General features: G+C 40.0%; 1 protein-coding gene across 1 annotated transcript in view; it reads left to right on the plus strand.

Moving 5' to 3' along the window:
• Positions 1-17,893, plus strand: part of LOC308385800 (cadherin-12-like) — a 103,423-nt gene extending 85,530 nt beyond the window's left edge. Inside the window, exons 8-12 of the mRNA XM_080864944.1 lie at positions 1,241-1,377; positions 4,745-4,866; positions 10,821-10,938; positions 13,403-13,654; positions 16,637-17,893. Of these exons, the coding sequence (XP_080721070.1) occupies positions 1,241-1,377; positions 4,745-4,866; positions 10,821-10,938; positions 13,403-13,654; positions 16,637-17,148 (1,141 nt within the window). The 3' untranslated portion in view covers positions 17,149-17,893. The remainder of the gene's footprint in view (positions 1-1,240; positions 1,378-4,744; positions 4,867-10,820; positions 10,939-13,402; positions 13,655-16,636) is intronic.
• Positions 17,894-18,149: the final 256 nt, after the last annotated feature.

The raw sequence follows: 18,149 nt of genomic DNA on the forward strand, positions 1-18,149 counted from the left end.
GCTGTTTGTTAATGAACATGCGATATCTTGTAATACCAACTGCATGGGCCACGGTGAAAGCAACACATGTGCTTGACTAGCAGGTTGACAACAATGATACCCTCTCCCCACAAAAAGCATAAAAATAAAATGTTTTACCCTGAGGAAAAATTACACCTATTGATTTTTTTGAACTTTTGATGGGAGTTTGGCTGTAATATTTATCAAAGAGACTCACACTAAACTATTTTGACACGATCATGTTCGCTTCAAGGCCGCATGCAATGCAGAGTTAAAGAGAAAATGGCGACTGACCCAAAACTAAACTGAAAATTTAATGGAACCCAAGCTCATAGAAAATATTACTCAAGTGGTGTTGTTATCAACCTGATTACAGTAAAAGACTTGAGGGTGTAAATGTAAGCCAGGCTTTTTTCTCTTAATGACTGAGTCAAGTCCAGTTTGAGGCTCTGTAGTGTGGAAAACAAGCATTATAAATATTCATGAGAAATAGCTTTTTAAGATCAAATACTTTGGCATGGAACAAAATGTTTTTTTTTTACCAGGATAGTGGCAAAGACAGCCTTTTCTGTATGTAGTGAATGCGGACTCACTCCCATGAAAAATTAACTATCAGCCCTGTAGAAATGACCATGAGTAAGGCACCAGATTCCCATTACATCTCAACTGACCTAATTGTGAATGAGAATGAAAAAAGACAATCTATTTATTCCTGCTGGAACGCCATTGACGATCACAAAATTATTAATGAAAAATAGCCTTTTAAGATCAAATAGCATGGAGTGATGAATGGCGCTGTCACTGCCATGCGGTCTGCTCTCAGATCTCTTTTGTGTTTCATAGTTTGCATTCAGAGCAACTCAGTAAGACCAAAGATGCATTTCACAGAGAGGACATCATGCCTTCTGTTCTCAGACATCGAACCAACACTTTATGCCTTTGTTGTTCATTGAGCATGAGAGATTGATACGGTTTCAACTGTGCCCAAAATTCATTTATGTTCCCAAGAAAACCGTTAGCTCAGCATGGCCAAAGTACGTGTGCCCCATTACTAGATTGGAATGTATATGCGATCCTCAGCACATTTCCTGGAAATGACCATTCAGAATGAGTAATGAAGGCTACGCCAACATTACATTACACCTAACTCATATACATGAAGCTAGAAGGAAAATCGCTGTGGTTTAATTTGCTGGTTTGTGCTGCAAATGGATGTCTTTAAACTAACGTTTTCTTTCAGATATTCCATTGACTGGAAGACCGACTTGGACAGCTACTTTGACATTGATCCAGTGGAGGGAACGATTTCTACAAACGAACTTCTTGACAGAGAAAACATCGCCCAACACAATATCTCCATCGTAGCGACAAAACTCAGTAAGTATGACAATGAGATCAGTTATGATTCACGCAGGTGTCATTGTCCTTCCCCCACCTTAATCTGCGTGAAGGATTTAATGCACTTTTACTCAAGTCAATACTCAATCCCATTTTGCTGGAAAGGTTTATAGGTATCTATAAACTATGATAGCTCTCCCAGAGGGATGTGTCTTCAGGACATTGTCTCCTCTAGCATACTTGCCTTAACTCTGTTTTCATTTTTAACTGCCTCTTTTAGCACGTTTGATGTCACTGGCATTGGAAGAGAGCTTGTCTTGCCAGAGTCAACTTTTACTTACGCCGCAATAAAACGTGAACCTTCCACAGTTTAACAGTCCGCCGACGCAGCGGCATCGCAGCATGTTGTGAGCCAAGCTCGGAAAAGGATGGAACTAATGTGAAGCTGTGGCTTTAAGACATGTCATCAAGCTAATTATGTTTTTATGAAGGAAGTGGAGCAAATTTCTGGATAAATAAGCAAATCCATCGTCATCAAGTCATCAAATCTGCTAAGAACCGTCAAAGTCATTATCCCAGAGGCAGGCTGGTGCTCAATCAAAATTACACATGCTGTATATTCATTAGGACAGACTGTGAAATATGGGCTGTTAAAACTTGAGTCATTGTTGCCTTGGAAACTGATATTAGTCACTTCCCCTCAAGGTCATGGAAGTGACATGCTAATTTTGTTTTCAATGTGTGTGCGCCTTTCTTTGTGTGGCTTTTGTGCATAAGTGCCAAGAAATTGCAGGATGAGGTAGACTGAGAGGAAACAGCACAGATGAAGAGGAAGAGAAGCGAGATGGAAGTTTTAATAGGCAGTTACATGTTCAGTGTGTCATACTAGATGCAGGAATCAGGGGGAAGTTCTGCTCATTTTATCCTCACCCACCTGCGCTTCACTCCTTTCTTATCACCTCGCTACAAGTCGGGCTCTGATCCAGACCTCTGCCCACCCCTCTCAGAGGATCAATGTTCATCTACAGACAATGTTACTCACTGACAATAACAAAAAAAGAAATAAACAAAACTTCCAGAGCCAGTGTTTAAAAATAATAGTTGGACTGGTGCAGCAAGAACAGAGATAAAACCAGCACCCCAGAGTTTGTGTCCCAGCTTGAGTTCAAATCTGTGTTTGACCTTGAGTTAGATTTGGCAGTACTTTGTGTTCTGGGTATTGGATGGCTGTTATGGCTCCACTCTTCTGGATACTATTGTCATCGTTGGCATGTTTGCTGTCTGTTATTCAGGTCTTAAACCATGGATAACAACAATAAATACTAAAGCAAGGATGCCTTCAGTGCCCATACAAAAAAATCCAGTTGTTGAGGAGAGGTCACGCACACACAGAGAAAAAAAATAATTGTTCTAACTTATCTACAGTCTGTAGCAGCCCTATTTAGTATTGCACAGCAGTTTTCAATAAACAGTAAATTATTGCAGACCTCTGTATTTGACCTGCCTCGGTATCTACCGAGTGTTCTTGCCGCTAATGCTTTTTAACATTTATCCGCCCACACCTTTTATTCCCGTTACACTTGGTGGAAAGCATCCAGCAGTATCGACAGAGTTGCTGGATTGCATTTATGCTTTTGTTCGTCGGCGATAAACACCTGGTCACAACACCTGAGCTGGAGACACTTTAGTTCGGAGACCTTGGCGATCCGTCTGGTCGTCTGTAGACACTGCAGTCATGCAGCAAAATGAGAGCAGTGCGTGCTGTTCCCCTGAGACACTGGGCTGAACAGAAGGCGTGCTAAATAAGAGCCAGGGCTAGATTAACTGGTTGTGTTTTGGCATTTAAACTCATTGGTAATTTTAAGGCAAGGGAGAGATATATTCAATGCTGTAATAACCATGACATGGGGCAATTAGGAAGCACACTTACTATCTTTCTTCTTCTTTTTTTTTCTTTTTTTTCAAAAAAAATGACAGTCAACACAATTTGTTTTTTTGTTACTTATGTTATCTGCAGTTACACTTTTAGCAGACAGATACTCAGAATGATTTCTTTTTATTAGTGTTCTGCAGTGCATTTTATAGATCCGTGGTTGATTGCTTGCAATAATAAAGTTTTTTTTTAAATTAAAATGAGAAATAAAAAATGCAAAATGTGCATTAGAAAAACAGTATAAGCTGGTAACTTCAGGGCAAATCACTCAAGCATTGTACAACTATACAGGACTCAGTAAATCAATAGAGCATATGTTTGGGCTAAATTGCTGCTCGAAGTCAGATTCAAATATAACCACTGTGCCATTGCTCCATCTAGTGGGCTGAATGATATATCACTCATAATAACAACAGTTATGGAGATGAGTTTTTAAAATTAGATGAGAGGGAAAACTGTAAACTTAACTAGCTCAAACCACTGAGACTATATAGAAATATAGAATTTATTGATATGGAAATATTTTAAGTTGTCCCCACTTTTATAAATAGAGTTCTCGATCACAAGCGAGCGATAGTGCCTTTTTGCCAACTGAGCATCCGTGTTAGTAGTTCAGTCAGTGCAAAGCAGCAAATCCCATGATCAGTGTCATTTTTACCTTGGTGGGAAGATTGCTTTTTCCATCAAGGTCAGAGACAGGTTGCTAACTGAGCCGTGGCTGCTTCTCCAATCCCCCCGCCCTTGCATTTTTTTTTTTTCTCAACCACCCAGCAACGCACAAACCTACCAACCTATGCACTGGCACTCACACAAACGAGAACACGCTAAGCCTCCCAATGTGCACCAAAGCCTATTCCCACATCAAATCCATAAAGTTTACCTTAACTGGGCTCTCACACAAAGAGAACATTTCCCCATTGTATCCCCTCTGTGAGGAAACACTAACAAACAACTGTGGATTCAAGCTATTCCCACTCGAAGGGGCTTTCACACACTAATTAGAATGGGATGCACATCTTATGGTTCAAACCCATAACAGAACCTTTAAAAAAAGGCTTGTAATAAAAAATGTCCTCTCGAAAGGGCCGTATACAATAATATGAGGTGTGCTTTAGAAGCAACACATGGGATGAATTTAGTGCATGTATTTATTTTATTTTCCTTCTCAGCGTCAGTCAAAAGCATCATAAAACAGCATTTATGCATCACTGTGTTCCACACACATAAGACGTTTTCCAGAATTTGAACACTTGCAGTGGCTAAGCAGCTATAACATCTGTTCAAGGAGACTCAAGCATGAAAGCCTCTTTAACCACTTGACCATGCTACTGCAACAGTGATAAACCTTCGAGCTCTGGCTTGTCATAAGATGGTAGTACTTAATTTATCCACATGATGTCAGTGCTGTGAACAAAACACCCAAAATGTCTCTGTTTCTGTATTCATGTAATTGTTTGTTGCTTCTCTCTGCAGACAGTCCAGTTCTGACCAGTCGAGTAGCCATCACTGTCCAAGTGCTGGACATCAACGAGTTCCCCCCTGAGCTCGCCAGTCCTTATGAGACCTTTGTGTGTGAAAATGCTAAAGCAGGACAGGTATGTTTACAGCTGCTGCTTTTGTCTGACAGGTGCTGAAGGAATTAGGCAGAACTCATTAAATTGTGTTAATTTATAGTGAGATAACATCTGCTTGTTGGAATATGTGTTCCCCCATAGAGGGGGGTATGGTTTTACAGCATTTACTGACAGTTATCTAAAGATGTCAAATTGAATATGAAGGATACTTCTTTATGAATAGTGACAAAGTGTCCCTGTTTCAACTTTGGCAGAAATAATTTCAGACTTTTTAGAGGAAGTTTTTGCTTTTTGGAATGCTACACATTTCGCTCTCACATTGATATCTAACCAGCTACTGCATCTTACTCAAGGTCACTTGAATAAAAGCTTTTATTTCAGGGGATTTTTCCGAGAACACTTACAGAGTAGTACAGAGTATGAATCAAAATCTCGAACTGACTGAGTCATGGAGTTGGATTCAGTTCATAAAGCAAAGCGGCGCTTTGCATATCAGCAACCTCGAGCACATTTCGGATAATATATTTGAGATGCAGTGGAGAATTTGCCTGTGTGGATTGTAAACCACCTGTGCCTGTAAATTAGCCCATTAACTAGCATCTATATGCAGTTAGCGTTGTGAGGGAACAGCGTCTTTGGCAGTCTATCAAATCACCGTAGACACCTCATCACATTAAGGATGTTTTGCTGGTCGTCAGGTCTGTTGCAATCAAAACGCCCATGCCCTTCATTTGAAGACATCAGTGTCTTCCTTGGCATGTGAATTTGTCATGTTTCTTGCTTGCCAGACTGAATTAAAACAAAATTGTCATTTTTCTCCTAAATTTAACGTGAATGGTTTCTCATTTGAAGTTAACCTTCACTCAAAAGCGTGTTTTGCTCATGGCTTCACTGTGCAGGATGATGAACAGTATTTGATAGTGGAAGGATGTTTTATCATTTATCTCCTCATGGAAAATGTTTGTCTTGAAGTTTTTGTCTTTAGAGTTTAAAGCATGTACCTGTGAGCATGTAATTCATCTAATCACACCTAATCGGAAGGCAGTTCTGGACCAATATGCAATTTACACTTCACAGCATAATGTGAGCACAGTAGTACAGATACACATAGCATGTTCAATGATGTGCAAGGCTTTGTGCGGGCAGCAAACTTTTTTTTTTTCAATCTAAAAAGATTGAAAAAAAAAACTATATATATATATATATATATATATATATATATATATATATATATATATATATATATACATGGAACGCCATGTATACAAGGCATACATGGAACGCCATAACCAAGTGGCCGGCATAGTGTACAGGAACATCTGTGCCGAGTATAACCTGGAAGTCCCAAGGTCAAAATGGGAGATGCCCCCAAGGGTGGTGGAGAATGACCGAGCTAAGATCCTGTGGGACTTCCAGATACAGACGGACAAAATGGTGGTGGCTAACCAACCGGACATAGTGGTGGTAGACAAACAGAAGAAGACGGCCGTAGTGATCGATGTAGCGGTTCCGAATGACAGCAATATCAGGAAGAAGGAACACGAGAAGCTGGAGAAATACCAAGGGCTCAGAGAAGAGCTCGAGAGGATGTGGAGGGTGAAGGTAACAGTGGTCCCCGTGGTAATCGGAGCACTAGGTGCGGTGACTCCCAAGCTAGGCGAGTGGCTCCAGCAGATCCCAGGAACAACATCGGAGATCTCTGTCCAGAAGAGCGCAGTCCTGGGAACAGCTAAGATACTGCGCAGGACCCTCAAGCTCCCAGGCCTCTGGTAGAGGACCCGAGCTTGAAGGATAAACCGCCCGCAGGGGCGTGCTGGGTGTTTTTTTTTTTTTTTTTTTTCGATCCACATTCTAAAGAAATGAGGTGTACAATGCGTCCTTTAAAAGGTTTTCAGGCTAGCGGCTGTGGACTTGCGGGTGGCTTATGGGAGGTTTAAGGAGAGTGTATAAATGTGCAGATATGAGTGGCTATCTGGTGCCCTGAGCATAGTTTCTCTTTCCTGAGGTTGTGCCCCTAGCTTTAAGGATTAGGAGGTCATTATGTTCAATTATATGACTGCTTTGATTCTGCTTCAGATGAACCGATAGAATCAGCTTTTTATTTTGCTCGGTCTGTTGTTTTGGGGTTTTTTTTGTTTTGAAATTCCTTTATTTAACAAGATTAAGATTACGATTTTTATTTATTTATTATTTTTCTATATAGACCTGTTATACATGTGCAAATGTATTAGGGAGGTAAAGAAAGTAAACAAGTTGAAATAATATCAAGGCATTCATATATTCAGGTGAACTGGTCACATCATGCAAGAAGTGTCCTGTATATAAAACACAACATCGCATCTCCGTGGGTGGCATGGTATCGTGGTGTATAGTATTACTGCTTCACTGAGTTTGAATCCACCTCGGAGCCTTTCTGTGTGGACTTTGCATGTTCTCGCTATGTTTGGATGGGTTCCCTCTGTGTACTCTAACTTCCCGACACAGTCCAAACACATGCATGTTAGGTTAATTTGTGATTTTAATTCGAACATAGTTCCGAATGGTTATCCTCGTCTCTCTGTTAGCCCTGTGATAGATTGGCGACCTGTCCGGGGCATACCTCGCCTCTCGCCCTATGACAGCTGGGAAAGGCTCCAGTGACCCTGAATTGGCACTTCTATTTCTCTGGAGCTTCTTTTTCCTCAAATCCGGAGCATGCTTTTTCTTCCACAGCATGATCCTTCCAGGTGTTTTGCACAGCACAGCTGGAAGATTTAACAAAAAAGAACCGCAGAGCCTCTCTTGTAAAATCCATCATATGTTCCCCTTGTCTGCACTCACACGGCTAAAAACATGTAAAAACAGCTTGTTTCAGAGTGTCTCGTGCTGCTGCACAACATCCAATTCAAAATGATTGGTAACTTGGATGAAACCAAGCAAGCAGGAAAAGCAACTGATTGTTTTTATGTAAGTGTGTGGAGAACGCAGGGAGGAGAGTGGCCTGAAACCTTCAACTGAGTTTTGCATATAAAGAAGATCAGGGTTGTGGCAAAGTTAGACAGCAGGTCGTTTCCACATCCCATAATTTACTGTACTCAGAGTCAACTGGTCAAGTGTGAAATGAGAAAAGCAACCATAAAGGGAATATAAAACAAATGACTTCCTACATATTAGCGCAGCTGGCGCTACAGTGTGTTCCTTCTGTTATATTTACTTTGTTTTTGATAATGCTATATTAAAACAGTGACCTAATGAATCACACTGATTCGCTGGAACAATTACATTTGCATTTACAGCATTTAGTTGACACCCTCATCTTGCTGTATGCAAAAGTGCAGAAGCAGGATACACTTAAAAACCATTAAAATATATATAATAGAGCCCGGTATATTCTACACATGTTTGTATGGGATATTGTATTTGTTTTAAATGTTATATACCTATGTGGTATGTGACTTTTGTTGCCATGATGCCAGGTCTCTCTTGGAAATGAGATTTTTAATCTCAATGAGATTTTTTACCTGGATAAATAAAGGATTAATAATAAGCGGTTACTGCAGCAACAGCTCTACTTGTGATCAAGAGGAGAGGTGAAGCATTTTTGAGAGCAAGGTAAGGTGGATTTACACTTGACAGATTATAATTAATTTTCTGTTTGTGAAAAATATAATAAATGCTGTTTTAAATAGGTGATACGAGGTTCTGATGTTTCAGCAGTGAAGCTAATTGTCAGTTAATACTGCGTGACATGGATTTACAGTAGTAGTAGATACTGTGGTCCTTGATAGGTAAAGAAGAGGGATAGTGGTGCACTAAAACACATTTTAAATAAGAGCGAGATTTTGTGTAGCCAAAGCTGATGGAGGCATACTTGCCAACATTTAATACAGGCTATTTTACTAAGGTTTTATGCATTTTAAAATTCAATTGATGCTAAAAGACCGTAACCTCTTTCATCCTTTACTTGGGGATAAGTATCCACAAGGGAGGTCTCCTGGGAACGACATACCTTCCTAGCCTCCCCCCCTATTTGCTCTTGCATCTCTAATAGTGAAATCTGGAATGATGTAATACCTGGCCAATGGTTGGTAATGCAAAGTCACCTTTTACTTTTGATATTTTCTTGTAATCCTGTTTCAACTTCTTAATTTTCTCTCTACATGTACCACATTACTGTGCTTTGTGTTGGATGCCCAGCAGCAGGTCAAGTGGAGCTACTTGTGAAGATTTTTTATATTTCCTCTGTCGCATATAGGTTTAGATTTTCCCTGTTTTTCCACCTGACCTCTCTGCAGAGAGTAGGGAGCCAGAAGTGTGCGTGTATTATGGTTTTGTTGAGTTTGCGTTCTCAGTTTGCTTTTGTTTTTCGCTCTTGCATAATTGAACTTTTTGCACATCAGCATTTTTAGGTTTTCGTTCATATTGTGTTCATGCTCTAGTTAATGTTTCTGTTGTCTTCTATTTGTGCTCATTTTCCTTAATGTTGCTTTTGTTCAGTGTAGCAGTTATCTGTGGATTTAGTTCTTGTTTTACTTTGGCTGTGCTTAGTTTTACTTCCTCCCCTGTCTCATTTTCTTGATTGTCTACACCTGTGTCGATTGCCCCAGCTGTCTTCACTTCCATGACCATGACTTTCATGGCTTCCCTTCACTCTTTCTTGCAGTGTCTGTTTAAACTTACACTGTGTTCTCTGCCTACTTTGGATTCAGTTTTACATTTTTCTGGTGGACTTTGAATCAGCCACAATAAAAGGCCCGTCTTTTGTTATGTAGTCTGTTTTGGAGTTTCCATTTGGGTTCTCTTCTTGCAATTCATTAGACAACCTGCCCATATTTCTGGACCAATCACAGTACACCTACATAATTCAAAGTTGAAGGTTTTATGTGATATAGTTTAAGTCATTTTCCTTTGGAATACACTGCAAAACACGATTTCCCAGTCTTTTGATGGCCATTAGACAAAATTGCCTATATTTATTGAAAAAAGATGGGTCTGTTTGTAGCTTCATTTATTCATAAAAAAGCTAATTTGGTTGCAGGGGTTCAATAGTGCAAACTGTACATCTGCAGCGAGGACCTCAGCAGAGTGCTCATCACACCTAGTGTCAAGTTTACTCCCCTGGAGGGAATTTCATTTAGATACTGAGAAGGGAAAACCTCAGACACAACGCAGCCAGGGTAGCAGGGCAGTGGGGCCGAGTCGTGGCTCCTGCAGGTGGGGGAGCCAGCACCAGGGCACTGGGTCTCCCGCAGGTTAAATCCAGTAAGTGAAGAGCAGCTTGATTGCACAGCTGGATTGGCAGCAAGGCCATTTCCAGACATATCTCTGAAATGTTTGGGGAACAAAAGAAAGTAGAAAGCAGTCAGCCGCCTGGCACAGAGGTGGCTAAATCAGCAGTCTATGTCTAACAGGAAAGTGCAGAGGGGATAGTGGCTGTCATGGTGTTCTATTAGTAAACTCTATTTCACATGTAAGTGATCCAGTTTGCTGAGGTGCAGTAGTACGTAACAGTCGGTGTCGGACTGATCAAACTGTGTCTTTTTCCTGCATTTGTCTATGCCTAAAGCAGATGCACTATAAAAGAAATGCAATTTAAAATAGCTGGCCTCTTTCCATGACCATTGCACAAGCTCCAGCAGTTTTGAATGAAGTTAATCCATCACTTCATGTGATGAGGTGATCTAGCAATTTCAACAAGTTTTCAATCAAGTGCTAAAAACGTCCGGCAAAACAATTCAGTGGCAGGTCTGACACACAGGCAGTTTAAAACGACTAGACGTTGTTCAATGATGGATAATTTTCACCTCCAAACTGTGCAAATTCAGTCAATTTTCTGCGTGTGCGGTTTGCCAGTCTTCCACTAACCAACAGGCAGGAGAAGAGCAAGCCTCTTAAAATCCCCCAACGTTTAATACACATAAATGGCAAAGGAAAAAAGTTGATTTGAATAGTTTTATTGTCAACCTGTGGCATTCATTTATTTATTTTTTTTGCAGGTGATACAATCTTTCAGAGCAAAAGACCAGGACTTACCAAGCGCTGGACAACAGTTCTCCTTCAGATCACCAAAAGAAGATCTGAAAAACAGGAATTTTACCATCCGAGACTTTGGAAGTACGTATTCTCTGTTTTGACATACCTGACCAATGAGTACAGTTTGAAACATGTCTCCTGCTTTAACAGTTTATGAAATACTGACAAACAGGTCATAATCTTAGAAAGCAGATGACCTTTTTCAGAGATAAATTGAAATTGCACTTGAAACACTTTAAAGTGACAGTGAAAGTAATGATGATACTGAAATATACTGGGGTAGTGACATAAAAATCACCTTGGGTTGTACATTCAAGTGAGATATTACTCTTCAGTCGCTGCCTGCAAAAAACCTGTCTCCAAACAAAACCCAAAAGCACAGAGACTTCAGATCATCTTTTCATTGAAAGGTTTGAGTGGCATGTCTCAGTGCTAAAAATAACCCAAACACATGCAGTCAGACACTGTATTGTGATAAGGCCACATATCACATGTGAAGCTCTGCAGTCTGCACCGGTTGAGGCCTTTGAAGTCTAACCAGAAAGACGGGTAATGAAAAGTGAAAAGTGGGACATGGCAGGATGAGGCCAGGGAAACGAATGCATTCACCATCCTTGACAAGCACTGGTCCGAACCTCTGATCCAGTTTTACCTTTTGGACACAGTGTCTTGCAGCATCCTGACTGCCAGAAGCCTCAGAAGCACACTCTCCAGATACAAAGTGAGATCTGATAGGTAGGGACAGGAAATGCAAACACCACAGGCTCTGCGGACAGGTTGGGTAAGACAGGGGGAGAGAGTGCACAAACAAAATCGTGCTTGTGCGCAACATGCAAGGTGTGCTAAAACGCCTGACCTCCTGTCAAGAGAAAGTGCTAGGCTTCGTCACTGGAACAAACCTGGCTTGACAGGGGTCAGACAGTCTAGCTGTAGCAGACAGAAGCAGGCAGGTTTAACCTGACATGTTCCCTCTCCCTCGTATACACTGTCGACCTCTATTCAAGTTGAATTTCTTACACCTTTGGCTGTCATCCCAAGTTGTTCCCTTTGTGTGTTTTTAGGAGTGTAATCAACAAAGCAGCAGTAACCCCACTGGAATTATTCAGATTATTTTATTATTTTATTTTATTCTTTTTATTTCTTTATTTATCCATGCTGCAAAAGGTTCATGAAGTCAGAACCATAAAAACAAACATTTCACGACAGGCTCCCTGTTGCCAAGAATATTCATACCACAAAACTTTAGGTGCCGCACACGGAGGTGCCACTATCAAAATGAAGTTTACAATTTTGCACATAGCTCAAAAACAGCTTGGCTTGCAGTGGTTTCTTTTCATAGTTTCATTCTCGGAGTCTTTGTTCTAATAGTTTTCAGCCCCAAAGTAATTTCCAAAAAATGGTTACAAAGTCAACTGATACATCAGATTTGACATTACAAAGTAAATCAATATTTATTGATTTAAATAGATAAAAAATAAAAGGAATTTCCCAGTTGTCTGAGAAAATACATTTCTTAATGCACACTCACTAATGCGTACTTAACTTTTCTCCAAGTGTACTCATTCATAAATAATAGTAACAATTTTTAAATCATTAGACGTCTCCATTTAAATGCTGCCAACACTGTTACAGATGATTTAAAGAAAGCGATCACATTTCAGTAGTAATCGGACACGTCGATGGTGAGACTTGTCTGAACTGCTACTGTATAGTCAGCCTGTATATTATAGACTTAGAGTATTTGATAATACATGCAAAGCTAGCAGAACAATATTTTAAATCATAATTTAATCTATTTTGCTTTAAGTTTAGTTTGACAAAAACATGTACATCTGAGTTATTGCCTCAGCTGTACACATGTGATGTCATTACATCAAGATGTGAGAGAGTATACTGAAAACCATGTGTCTCCCCCCACTGGTGCAGCCAGCAAGTCAACTTCAGCGAACACGTAAAAGTTAATATTTAACATTCCTGGTTTCTCCCAAATCCTACTTGTGTTGACAGAGATCTGCAAATGCTTCCAGTCAGCCTGGACCCAAATTATTTATAATAGAAAATTATCTACTACCTGTAAAACAAGATATCATAAATAAAACATGCATACATAATTACAAACTCTCTGCAGTTAGATAGAAAACCCTTTGTGGTGTTTCAAGGAATACTGTCTCGGGTGTGGCTCGAAGCAAATTATTGAAGTTTCTCATCTCACTCAGAGAAACAAATTGAGAGGATTTGATATCACACATAAAGAGTTATCAGACATGGCAAAATTTCGTCTCTCAAACTTGGACATTGAGAGTTGTAATTCAGCTCAGAGGATTGTCTGACTGATGTGAGGTTATACTTGGAGGAATATTTCAGAACTTTCAAGCCTGCACAGATCAAGGAATAAGCAGTTGCTGCACTACTTCAGGCCTTTCCATAAAAAAAAAAAAAGATCTCTTAAATCCAAGACTACATATGTTGTCAAAGAATCAATGACTGTGTTTGAAGCTCTTTTGTTTATTTGATGACATTTTAAAAAAGCTCTTGTCTTTTTTAGATAACACAGCTGGAATCGTGACAAAGCGGAGCGGCTTTCGAAGACGTTTACAGGAGATCTACTTCCTCCCTGTGGTTATTGAAGATAATGGCTACCCACCCAAAAGCAGCACGGGCACATTGACCATCCGTGTATGCGGCTGTGAATCGGACGGTTCACTGTTAACTTGCAGTGCAGAGGCCATCTTTCTTCCTGTGGGTCTAAGCACAGGAGCGCTGATTGCTATACTTCTATGTATCATCATCCTGCTCGGTGAGATTCGGATTTTATTCTCAAACTTTTGAAAACTCCAAACTGTGTGAAATATGACTATATTTATGGCAGTTATAGTTAGTAGTCATTTTCTTTGTGGAAAATATTTCATGGGATTTCAGGAGGATAAGTCCTAGTCTGCTCTATATTTATCCTTTGTACTATAAACTCTATTAAAATGTGAACTAGTTTGACATTTTGGGAAATATAACATCATTTTTCATAACAGCTGGAGGCAGTCCAGCAAAACTGCTCCGTCCAAAGGTCTGATGGCTTCTTATCACTGTAGAGGCTCAAGGGCACACAGTGTGCATATGTTTAAGTTGTATGAAAAACCATTGCGTCCAATTTTCCTGGGTTGGACTCTTTCTTGGCTGGGTTCAGCGACAGTCTGGAGTCTTCATTGTTTGCCTGGCGATCTCATAATGAGGCCAGGACTTGGAGAAATATTGATCTTCTCTAACTTCTGAGGTGAGAAAAAGAAAAGAAAAGCAGGGGCTGACATTTTATGAAATATCAAACTATTGACATTTCCACTCTACAACTATTCCTTTAGTGCAGGCTCTGAAAAGTTGAGAATTTATTTTTTAATTCCTGCGATTTTAGTAGCCAAATTCTGATCTGAATGTAACCAAAGAAAACTGTAATGTTTTAGAAAACCCTGTGAGACTAGACGCATGTGCATCAAAGAATATTGATGCATGTGCTCCAGATATACTTCCCCTTGTGTCTGGCAATACCTGGTTCCAAACATGCTGAGCTGACCGTCAGAGTTGGGCTGGCATTTCTCCAGGAGTGTCTGCAGTTAATTATCAAACCCATGTGAATATTGTCATTCAATGAGATGTTAAAGACTAAAGGGAGGGTCGCTCGGCTCTATAAACTAAATCCAATCTTGCTGCCCTGTGGCTGTTTCAGAAGCTACAGCTTTTACATTTCCCACAAGGTCATGGTTGTAAAACTCCTTCCTAATTCTCTGCTATTAATGCCTGAGCTCATCTGCATAGCTGGGAGGAAGTAAATGTAGGTTTATGGCATCATTTTCTGAATTATAAGCGTGGGATGGTCGGTTGTTAAAGAAGACCTTGTTTTAAACTGGAAGTCCATGCCCTTTGAATTTAGCTGTATTTACTTTTCTCTATCTCCTTCTAATTTACGGTGCACGAAGAATCCACTGTTAAATTCCACCTATGCCTAATCATTAATCCTTTTTCATTACCCTCATGAATGTATTCATGTGAAATATCAGCCCAACTTCCACTGTTTTATATGTGATTGAACATAAAAGCACATTGTGGCACTGTGCTGTAGAGCTGTGTCGGTGTGTTCATTTCATTTGAGAAGAATGTCTTCAAAGCTCCAAGTCGACCCACCCCCAAGGCTAAGGCTGATGCCAAACTGTCATGCTGTCCCTGAGAAGGGAAGAGGCAGAGAAAATCAGCACTCCCACTGAGAACATTTCCATAGAGCCACTTAGTTTCTGTGCAGCATTTGTAAGGATGACCCAGTTGTCCTGTGAGGGGAAAAAAACCGAGGAGTCGAAATTAAACAAGCCAGGCGTTCATCTGCATTGCTATGTCTCCCAAACCGATGTGGATCGGCTGCATCTAATGACAAAGCCTGTAATAACCGTCTGTTGTGAAAGTCTACAAATGAGCCACTGGGGGGAGCTGGAACACCACTTAAAGGAAGATAAAAATAACTTGAGAGTAAAAGAAAGGAGAGAGAAAGTGAGCTACAGAGAGGTTGAAAAGAGGCGACCTAGTCAGGGCTTTTTTCAGTCTGAATGTATTTATTGGAATATTTCATTTGAATGATTTCACTTTTTCCTGCCCATTGCTCTTACTCCTAGATGCAGCTGTATATTAAAAGCCCAGAGGAGAAAAAAACCCCCACATTTTACTGCAGTTTTCAATGACTAGGCTGAGAAGGGGACACAGACACAGAGAGACAGATTGCACTGACAGGAGTGAAGAGAGAGTAGGAAATATACCGTGCTGAAAATAACACAGCGGTACTATGGTGTCTAAAATATGCAGCACCTCGAGCAATCTCTGATGGTTTGTGTGAAAAAACAAAATGTTGCTTTGGGTATATTGTCAGCGGTACAATTTCACTTCCAACAATGTTTACAGCTCTGTGCTATTTTTTTCTAAGCATGTTTTGCAGTGAGTACATCTTATTCTTTGAGATGCCAAGGCAAAAGAAGGCATTGATTTGCAGGTCAGATGTCTAGACAAAAAATGACAACGATAACAGGGATCGTGGGTTTCTTTTTTACCCCTTATAACTGTTGTTCCTGTGCTCTATATTACCACTTGCTTTTGATCGTGGGTATGACACAGCATGGCAAAACGTATGGCTTATGTTGGAATGAGATTAAACATCTAGAGTCATACTACCTGCACTTTGCCGAGCACATTTCTACACTAATCCTCTTTGCTAGCATACTCATCATCTTTGTTTCATGTGTACGCATGTTAATAGCATTTTATATATATTTTTTTAAAACACAATACTCAAAAAAAGAACACTCTGGGCCACACTGTGTATAAATCTTGATCCTATTAAATATTTTCAGTAGGATTAAGCATAAAACCAGCTGGACTCAGTGAAGGAGGGAGACTCAGGTGATACCCTTCTGTCCATCCAGTCGAGTAAATTTTATATAGGGTTTAATATTTAAGTTGCCACAGTTTCTCTGCATGCTACTCTGCCATACAGCCAATCTCAGCTGCAGTATCTGTTCTCATGTAGAGCCAAGTAAAAATTAAGACATGCCAAAATCATCTTTTTTTGACTATAGGGGTCCTGTTTAAAATGACATTTACTGTTGTGTAATCCAAATTCATACCTCTGATCAACACATATTTTGAGCTGTAAATGGTTAAAACTATACCTCTAAGAGGCTCTACTTTTCTCACAAATAACCTGATTTTTTTGGGAAATCTAACATGGAAACATTTCGATTTGTTCTCCTAGTTATTGTAGTTCTCTACGTGGGATTGAGACGGCAGAAGAAGAAGGAAACCCTTATGTCATCCAAAGAGGACATCCGGGATAATGTGATTCACTACGATGATGAAGGAGGAGGAGAAGAGGACACGCACGCGTTTGACATGGGGACACTTCGCAATCCCAAGGTTGTCAAAGACAACCTGTACCGCAGGGATGTCAAGCCTGAGATGAAAAGAGGTACCAGGCCGCCTGTCTCTCAGGACAGCGCAGACATCCGAGACTTCATCAACCAGCGTCTGAAAGAGCATGACACGGACAACTCAGCCCCGCCGTACGACTCCTTAGCGACATACGCTTACGAAGGAGATGGCTCTGTAGCTGAGTCGCTAAGCTCCATTGAGTCCCTCGCAATAGACCTCGAGGAGGACTATGATTACCTCACTGACTGGGGGCCCCGCTTTAAGACACTGGCAGGGATTTTCGGGGAACAGTCAGAAACTCAGTCGAACTCAGCAACCACAGAGAACGCACATTGATGTTGTTCACAGACTCAAAAAGCAAATATGTAACAATATTCTTTTTGTTGGCTCAAATGTTTCATCATTACTTTCTTCCCATGTTATCCATTTTTAATGTTTTGGGGATTTTTTTTTTCAGCTCACTGTTTTCTATTTCATTGGTGCTTCACCATGCTCAGTCCCCAAATTGTCTCAAAAAATAAAATAAAAAAATAGAAAGAAAGAACATATGATAACATAAGTACATGAGCTAAGCAGTCATTCAATTTCCTTTCGGCTGAATATTGTTTCTTGTCTTACATTTTATTTCCTCTCGGGGATTACGCATAGACACGGAAATGTTGCCGTTTCCAACAACATCCTTTAAAGTGCCTCAATATAATTGTTCTTTCACTTGCTATTTCATGCCACATGTCCAGTGATGTTCTTTTGAGCCCCATAGATAAATTCAGTCAGCACTGCGCTCTGACTGGCAGAAGCATCTACCAACACCAATGTAACTCTGTGGGGACAATGAGGTGGCCCAAGTTTGGCCAAAGATGTTTTGAATGTTATTTATTGTTATATTTATTTATTGGCTGATTGAGTTTGATTCGATTTTTGTGTATTTATCTATTTATCTCTCAGTCATCAATCTGTATTTTTATTTTTGGAGACACTTGAGGATTTTGTAATTAATCGAGGCCCACTTGAAAATGTATGTTTCTATTAGGTGGGTCCTGTGAATAGACTTGTACTAGAGTTGTAAAAAAAAAAAAAAAAAAAAAGAGAGAGAGAGAAATTAGGGCTAAATACTGCAGTTGAGTCATGTAAGCACTGTTTTGTTAAATAAACCACACTTGGATAGAATCCCTCTCCATCTATTTATTACTTATGAAAGTTCACTTACCACTGATTAAAATAATACTGTCTGATTTATGGTGAACTTAGAAGTTGTATGAATGGACCTGAGCACTCTTGGTAGGTACATTAGGTGTAATTGTGAAGCTGTATATATTATACATGTGTAAATAGTAAGT

This window comes from Rhamphochromis sp. 'chilingali' (assembly GCF_963969265.1).
Source record: "Rhamphochromis sp. 'chilingali' genome assembly, chromosome: 18".
In the NCBI taxonomy this organism is placed as follows: Eukaryota; Metazoa; Chordata; class Actinopteri; order Cichliformes; family Cichlidae; genus Rhamphochromis; species Rhamphochromis sp. 'chilingali'.